Source organism: Eurytemora carolleeae, unplaced genomic scaffold (genome assembly GCF_000591075.1).
Source record: "Eurytemora carolleeae unplaced genomic scaffold, Eaff_2.0 scaffold61, whole genome shotgun sequence".
Lineage (NCBI taxonomy): Eukaryota > Metazoa > Arthropoda > Copepoda > Calanoida > Temoridae > Eurytemora > Eurytemora carolleeae.
In genome coordinates this window covers 342157-350752 of record NW_019396269.1, presented here as the reverse complement: position 1 = coordinate 350752, position 8596 = coordinate 342157, and the positions used below count along the sequence as shown (strand labels likewise).

Below are 8596 nucleotides of genomic sequence, written 5' to 3'. Positions count from 1 at the left end.
CAGATAAACAATCAAACCCAACTTATATCAAATTAATAACATTCGTATCCATCCTTTTCAACATCCATCCTTAACCCGTACTATCTATAGAAACAAGCTGTCATGGCAAGCTGTCATAGAGAGAGAGAATTAAAGAAATATTATCCGGTATTCGCGCATTCTTAGGAGTTTTATCTATCCCCCCCTCCGCCAAGCTAGGAACCACGCCAGAATTATACTACTTAAATTAGGTTTACGAATAAATGCCGCAAACTATTTCAAAGATCAAAGACGACGTTTAAATTCTTGAAAACGAATCATGAGTGGAACTGTAGCACCTGTCTAAATCTTCTCTGGTAAGTATATCTGGCACCACGTGAACCAACTCTAAACAAATATTTCTTTAAAACCAGATTTACCAGTGTTGATTCCAGAACCGATTTACAGAGTTTTTATCATAGATAAAGATAGATTCGCATAAGACGACATTTTTCATCTTGAAAGATATAAATGTACAGAGATGTTTTAAAGATATTCCTATTATATAGATTAACTAGGTTGGTTGTGAACATTGGCTGTTCTTATGTCATTGAGTACTTGTGGTGTACATAAGTTCTGTAGAGAGAAATTTAAGTTAGTTTAGTCCTTCTCATGTCCTTATTCAGTTCTCGTCAATATGATATATTGCTCAGTGAAATATTGTTGTTCAAATAGTTCCATTCCAGGATTTATTTTACAATCTATTAAAACACCAAACCACCCCACTTATCATTAAAGTACACTTTGACCCCTAGAAGTATGAGTTCGCGGACTGTACAATTCTTGGTGATTTTGTGTACATAAGCTATCTATGTCTAATTATTTATCTATGGTTTTTATGCAAAAGAAATGATTTCTTGGCACAAACTCTATTTCCTATATATTTTCAACCCGATGTCGTTGACCTTAGGTATTGTTTGATCAAATAGTTTAAGTTAGAAATATCAATGGTTTACACCTTCAAATTGCAAAGATATAGGAATTAGAAAATTTGAGTTTTTGGCAAAAATTCAGTTCCTTTATTCAAAAAACAAATCAAAAATTCAGCCCAGGAAACAAAAACTTTAGTCAAGGAAACAAAAATTTTAGCTCAGGAAACAAAAACAAAATATTTAAACTTTTTTAACTTGCTTGGCATTTTATTTAAAAAAAGATTTTTTTGATAAAATTAAATAGCAAAAATACTTCCATTTTCATTTCATTTCCCTTTCAGATAAAAGTAATTTTAAAATAAAAATACATGTGTAAATATTAACCTGCATTAAGAAAAAAATTTAAAAAAGTTTAATTGAAAGAATTTGAGAATTTATCATAAAATGGACAAATTTTCAGTTGATATAGGGAAAGAGTTAAATATATTAGGCCAAGTGGCAAGGTGGGGTATGTCTATATAGGGGCCTGGGTGGCATATTATGGGGGCCCACAGGATTCCAGCCCCCCTTCCCCCAGCACGCCAAAAGTTGACCAACTATATTAGTTTGAATAAAAATTTATCAAAAGTTAACAAAATGTATTTACTGCTCAAACAAACAGTAATTATGAACAAAAGTTTAAAGCCAATACGACAAAAATTCTGACGTCACAAGTGTCAACTTAGTTTTTGTGTCCGACAAAATTATTAATAGTAGTGTTAATTTTAGAATAAAGTGATTATCTTATAGTATAATAAGTACAATTTTATATGTTCTTTATTTTCTGTTTTTACACTTTTTACTTAATCTTGGAAAACATGTCAACTAATGTGAGAAAATTTCGTTTTCTTTGTTATATTTGACACTTGTGACGTCGTGTATAATTTATCCATTTCTCTTTTGCCACCTATTGTACTGGATAATCTATTTGATTTAAATGGATACTGCAGTTAGCGAGAACTATTAATTCTAAATATGGAATTGTACATGATCTTTTAGTTTTTCAGATGAATTATAATGTTACTCTGGAGTTCTTTTTATTTACTTAAACCATAGACTAAATAATAATAAAGCTGGAAACTCTTGTGTTGAAAAATCCTCAACACTAGTGCTTTGGCATAGACTAGGTGTGCAAATCCAAAAAAACTCGTCCTTGCAAAAAATTTGCAAAAAAATTTGCAAAATGACTACATGAATAGACTATTTTGGTCGTTTCAATACCAAAACTCATTTTAAAGTCGTATCATTGTGCCCTATAGCATATAAATTTGAGTTATAAAGGGGGCTTATGAGGGCCTCCTTCTTGTAGTAAAAGAGTTTAATAATCAAAATTGTGAATCTTTTTATATAGATCCAACTCATATTCCGTTTGATCTATAATGTTCAACTATAAAGTGAGCTATTTACAGTCGATTTAAACATTCGTGCATATGATCAAAATTTAAATTCATTGTTTTCTAAATATGTTCTTTCTCAGGTTCTCTTTCTAACTCATCCTTGCCCAGTTTATCCTCTAATTTGCTCGTAATCCATCCTTACTCAATTTTTCCTCTCAATCTGTCCGTGATAAGTTTTCCTCTCAATGTGTCCCTGTTAGTTTTCCTCTCAATCTGTCCTTGTTAAGTTTCTCCTCTCAATTAATCCTTGTTTACAGCTTGGTTTTTCCTCTCAATCCTGTCTCAGTTAATTCTCTCAATCAATCCTTGAGCAGTTTCTCTTCTCATCCATCCTTGCTCAAAGTCTCCTCTCGACCAGTAAATACTCTTTTTCTCCTCCACATCCATTCTTACTCAGTTTCTCTTTCCAATCTGTACTTGCCTAATTTCTATTTTCAAATCATCCTTGCTGAGAAACTGAAACTGAGAAACAATGACAGATTGAGAGGAGAAACTACGCAAAGACGGATTAAAGAGAAACCCAAGTAATGATAAATTGAGAGGAAAACTAAACAAGGAAGGATGGAGAGGATAAACTGAACAAGGATGGTTTAGGCGTTGAAATTAAGAAAGAACTTTTTTTGTCCATATGCGCTAATGTTCAAATCGACCGTGTTAGTAAAGAATTTTTGATTGCGTATATTCGAATTTTTAAAAACTTTTCTGACTGACCTTGCTTGTGCTCTTCCTCTGGGATTAAACCTGGGGGCAGGAGGAGCAGGCCGACCTCCTCCCAATAGAGCTCTGAAGTAATACAGAGTTACCCACAAAGAATGAGATTACAATGAGACGATTTTACAAAAATAACTTATTTCTTGGATTTTAGTTTCTTTAAAAGTGTGAGCACTATCCTTGAAGAATCTAAAAATCTTCTGAGTTTTAATTCGTCATCAATGTCTCATCCTTAATGGATATCCCTTAATGTAAGCATTAGTTTACAGAAATGTTAAAACATCATATATTGGAAAATTAAAACTGATTCTTTCAGATGTTTTCATTTTTCAGAGCTCTTTAAATTGGTTGATTTAAGGCCAATAAGTTAGCTAACAAAAGTAATGTCTACCTGTTTGCACGGTTTTATGTGTTTTATCAGCACTTATATCTTGGATGGGCTAATACAGGTGTGGGAGAAAAGGGGGGGGGGGTGTTGTGATACATGTTCCTATTCCATCTGTTTAAAAATAGACTTTACTTTTGTTCACAACAATGGACTCAATGGAGTGGAAAAACTTAAAATGCTACAGCGTTCTACAGCTTCCATTTTTTTAATATTGCAAGCCGTCCGTTTTGAGCTATAAAGAAAAATAACAGGGGTGACCGAAACCCCCTCCCCCTGTTCTTTTTCTATCGTGTTAGAGTTAAATACTTACGCAATCAAGCCAAATAAACCAGGTCCACTACTCCCACCTAAACATTTGCATTCTTAAAACGGACTGCAAGATTAATTTCTAGTGACCCTCGATTCACAACAGAACATATCTGATCAATAATGTAGGAAAATAGTTAAATTTTTCTAGGTCTAAAAGTATTTAATTCTAATAATTACAATATATTTTCCGCAGTAGAAATGCATAGGTATATTTTGTAGAGAAATAACATGTGAAAACCTAATAAACGAACCATTGTAAATCGAAGATAGCCAATTTTACATAGAGGATCATTTAAAACACCTAGAGGTAAAAGAAACTGTGATTTTAGTAGGGTAAATATATTTTTAAAGGGAGTGACCGGCAATGTATGGTGGTTGAACTAAGTATATGTAGTATTATTGAAAAATTCTTTAGGATTCATTTAAAACATTTGAAACGTTTCTACGACGTACAATTACTGAGTTTGTGTGCAAAGTCGACTTTGAAAATCTTCTATTTGGGTGGATACGTTTTGAGTATTGTTTTTTTCTTATAATTATTGAATAACAACGGCAAAAAAAATGATTTAAAAAAATATTCAATAAACTGGTGCCAAAAATAGAAACAAGTGGATAAGAAATAGAAGCAATACTTTTCAATTTACCCTCATTTTTTAAAAGTTTGTTTTAAGTAAATCCTCAATTCAAAATACATATGTATGAAGAAGACAAGCTCTTGTGTGAGTTGCGCGAACCGGTTTTTTCTTTTTAAGCCATCAGTTTATTGTTGATTTCTTTTACATGTTTTGTCTTCGTTATTTAATAATTTAATTTGATAATTGTGATGTTGAATGGACCACCCTGTCGTCCTATAATTGTGATGTTGAATTGACCACCCTATCATCCAATAATAGTGATGTTTAATGGACCACCCTGTCATCCTATAATTGTGATGTTGAATTGACGTGCACCCTATCATCCTATAATAGTGATGTGAAATGGACCACCCTGTCATCCTAAGGTTAAATGGACCACCCTGTCATCCTATAATTGTGATGTTAAATGGACCACCCTGTCATCCTATAATTGTGATGTTGAATGGACCACCCTGTCATCCTATAATTGTAATGTTGAATGGACGAACCTGTCATCCTATAATTCTAATGTTAAATGTTCTAAATTCATAAACTACCTTTTATATAAAACAAAAATATTTTTGTAAGTCTCAAATTGAATGCAGGGTGACTCACAAAACATGAGAGTTGAGAGAAGGCTTCAAGATTGTCTTAGATCTTTGAAATAATTTGTGTCATTTATTGGTCAACCTACTTTTATATGTACATATGATAAGATAAAAGACTACTTTCATATCGTATCTCAACTATCATGTATTGTGAGACACCCTGCAACATTATATTTCATTCCTTTTTGTACCTGATGAACCAGAATCAGATGATGAACCAAAATCCGATGAAAAACTGTTAGATGATGAACCAGAATCAGATGAACCAGAATCAAATGAACGACTGCTCTCGGAAAATTTTTCATTTTTATTTTTTATTTTTACAATCAGTTAAAATTTAGAGATTTTTATACAAAGGGTTCCGATAATCATATACTGCACTAATTTCAAAAAACTAGATCAGTCTGTATCGGAATTTTAATTCAGTCATAATTTGATTCGTCAAAAATAGCGTAAGAGATCTTACACTGAAATATTAAAAATACAACAGAAAGGTTGAAAATAGCGAATACGAAAAAAATAAACATTTTTAGGAACTGCAAGCATAATTGCTAGCGACCCGTGCACCATGTAAAGATGGCATTGCCCGATTCACCACGGGACACTTAAAAGCTATGATCAAATAAGTATGATTGAAGTTTCTTTAAAAGTGAAATCGCGCAATGCTCATATCTAATACAGGTATTTATAATGGAATCATCAGAATTATTCACTTTAAAATCTAGAAAACGACATTCTCTTCCACACTTTTGATTTGATAAAAGTCTTACGGGCACCGAATTGTGAATCGGACATTCATAAACATTAACTGTTAAGTACCCTTTCCATAGGCATTTCTAAGATGTGGTCTGGTTTTTGAAATGTTCATTCAAAGTTCCTAAAATTTCCAATTATTAATAAACCAAATGTGTTTTGCCGTCATTCTTAGTTTCTCATTTCCATAAGAGAGATATGACGATCTGAATATTGTGTCTAAATTGTCCAGTTTAATGAACCACCCTGTATAAAGTTAAATAATGTTCAGGCGAACACCCTGTATAAAAATAAACCAGTCTATTGAACCACGATGTATAAAATTAAATCAAGTTGTGTACAACACCCTGTATAAAATTAAATTTAGTTAAGTGGGACGCCCTGTATAAAATCAAATCATGTTTAATGAAACTCCCAGTATAAAATAAAATCAAGTTTAGTGGAACACCCTGTATAAATTAAATCATGTTTAATGAAACACTCTGTATGAAATTAAATCAAGTTTAGTGAAACACCCTGTATAAATTAAATCATGTTTAATGAAACACTCTGTTTAAAATTAAATCAAGTTTAGTGGAACACCTTGTATAAACTTAAATTATAAATTATAAATTATTCTCCCTGCTGATTCCTCCACCATCAGAACTAGTGCTCGCAGACTTGAAATATAAAAACTGTTAAAGGGACTGAAAGCGTAATTTCAAGTGACCCTCCATGCAAAGATGGCAATGCCCGATTTATAACCGTACCAGCCTAAAAGATCTGTCACTCTGTCTAAAAGCTCTGCGACAAAGTTAGGGATGCAGATCGTTTCCACTTTTTTAAAAAACGATTGTTTCTTTTTGAAAACGACGAAGAAAAAAACGAAACGATCGCTTTTTAAAATTGTTCGTTTTTTGTTTTAAAAAAAATCGTTTTCAAAAACAATCGTTATTTTTATTTTTTACAAACTGTCGTTTTTGAAAATACCCTCTGTTAACGACCATTAACGATGACCCTTTGTTAACAACATTTAAAGAGAAAATACATCAGTTGGTCGGAAAATCCAAGGTCAGAAAACTTGCAGATTATTTGTTTCGATAAAAAAACATATAGGATAACATTCATAACCTTATCTTTCTGAATTATTTTTAACTAATAGTCACAAAACTCAGATTTATTAGCAACATTTTTTTTAAACGATCGTTCTTAAAAAACAGCAAAACAACTTAGAACAAAGACATGCTTGTTCTACACTGACTACACGTAACTCCTTTGGGCTGCTGCCTCCGGGGTTATTGTGAACGTAAAACACAGGAATCTTAAAAGACGACATCTAGTGCATCCTATCTGTTATTTTCATTAATCTATGGGTGTAACCCTCTACCACCTACACATTTACTGATTAATTATACAAAAGGTAGAGTGTTGTAGCCATAAATAAAAGATTTAATGAAAACAAACTTTAAATTTTGCCCACAATTTTAAATACAAATTTCGCAAACTTTTGCACACAGAACTTTTTAAAATTCTGCTAAAGCCCTATTTCATAATTTCATTGGTATGTGAATGTAATTTTCTAAGCAACTGATCCTACCATTTCTGGAGCTGATCCTACCATTTCTGAAGATGATCCATACCATTTCAAAAGCTGATCATATTGTTCCTGAATCTGATCTTGCCGTTACTAAATCTGATCCTACCCTTTCTGAATCTGATCCTGCCGTTACTGAATCTGATCCTACCGTTCCTGAATCTGATCCTACCACTCCTGAATCTGATCCTTCCCTTCCTGAAGCTGATCCCACCGTTCCTGAATCTGATACTTCGTTGCTGAAGTTGATCCCACCGTTCCTGAAGCTGATCCCCAAGTTCCTGAATCTGATCCTTTGTTCCTGAATCTAATCATACTGTTCCACCGTTCTTGAATTTGATCCTACAGTTTCACTTTTCCTGAAGCTGCATGATCTTACCGAAGATGAAGCTGATGATACTGATTCACCCCCTGAGAATTTACCATCCTGTCCCAGAACTGTCCCAAAAACCAAACTAAAGAGAATAATGTATAAAGGGACTGTACGTCAATGTAATATTGAATCATCAATAAATGTTTTTAAAAATTTAGAGTTACATTTAATTTAAGTTTTTGAGCGAATCAATCTTTGAGGGGAAAAGAAACGTGTTTATAAAACTATAACAAGTTTAAAGATTGACCATTATCTAGTTATGAGTAAATTAGTATTTCAATTTCAATATTCCATATATTATTGAAACGTTATCATAAAGTTTACCTGGACAAAATTATAATAAATGATGTCATTTTTATCATTTTCATTTGTTTCTGCAAAATATGCATCCATCTTTTTTCATGAAATACGATCTTTTAATCCTTACTCAAGTCCATGTTTTTTGAAAACATAAATGTCCAGCGTTGCCCACGTAGTCATAGTTACAGTATTTTAAATATTTTGGCTTGCTGTGGATTTTATCACTTTCTTTTTGTAATGAGAACATTCTATGAGGACACACAATGAGGTTTCACGTTAAGGACGTAAAATTTGGACACACAATGAGGACGCCCAATGAAAACGCACAATGAGGACACATAATAAGGTTGTGCACGTTGCTGATGCACTATATGGATGATGCACCATGGTCGCATATGAAAGTTGAATAGCAAGGTTACATTGAACTGCGGGAAAGCAGTCTATCCTTTAAGGTTTTATAAACCGGGTGCGAGCGGTATAGCCTCAGGCCCTTCTATTCCAAGAAAACATACCTAGGGGGACCTATGCGTAGTAAAGAAATACTGCGGGGAAACACAGAAAAAGCCAGATAGTAAAGTTCATAGAGTAATAAAACGAAGAGGTGAAGCTTAGCTTAGATGTACACAACCGACCTCCCTAAT

The 8596-nt window shown here is 33.0% G+C and overlaps 1 protein-coding gene across 1 annotated transcript in view; it reads right to left on the bottom strand.

Moving 5' to 3' along the window:
• LOC111699806 (sericin 1) overlaps window positions 1–8365 on the bottom strand; it is an 11275-nt gene extending 2910 nt beyond the window's left edge. Inside the window, exons 1-7 of the mRNA XM_023470541.1 lie at window positions 7980–8365; window positions 7662–7737; window positions 6331–6368; window positions 5148–5239; window positions 3736–3772; window positions 3038–3109; window positions 318–366 (exon numbers count right to left, since the gene is read on the bottom strand). Of these exons, the coding sequence (XP_023326309.1) occupies window positions 318–366; window positions 3038–3109; window positions 3736–3772; window positions 5148–5239; window positions 6331–6368; window positions 7662–7737; window positions 7980–8044 (429 nt within the window). The 5' untranslated portion in view covers window positions 8045–8365. The remainder of the gene's footprint in view (window positions 1–317; window positions 367–3037; window positions 3110–3735; window positions 3773–5147; window positions 5240–6330; window positions 6369–7661; window positions 7738–7979) is intronic.
• Window positions 8366–8596: the final 231 nt, after the last annotated feature.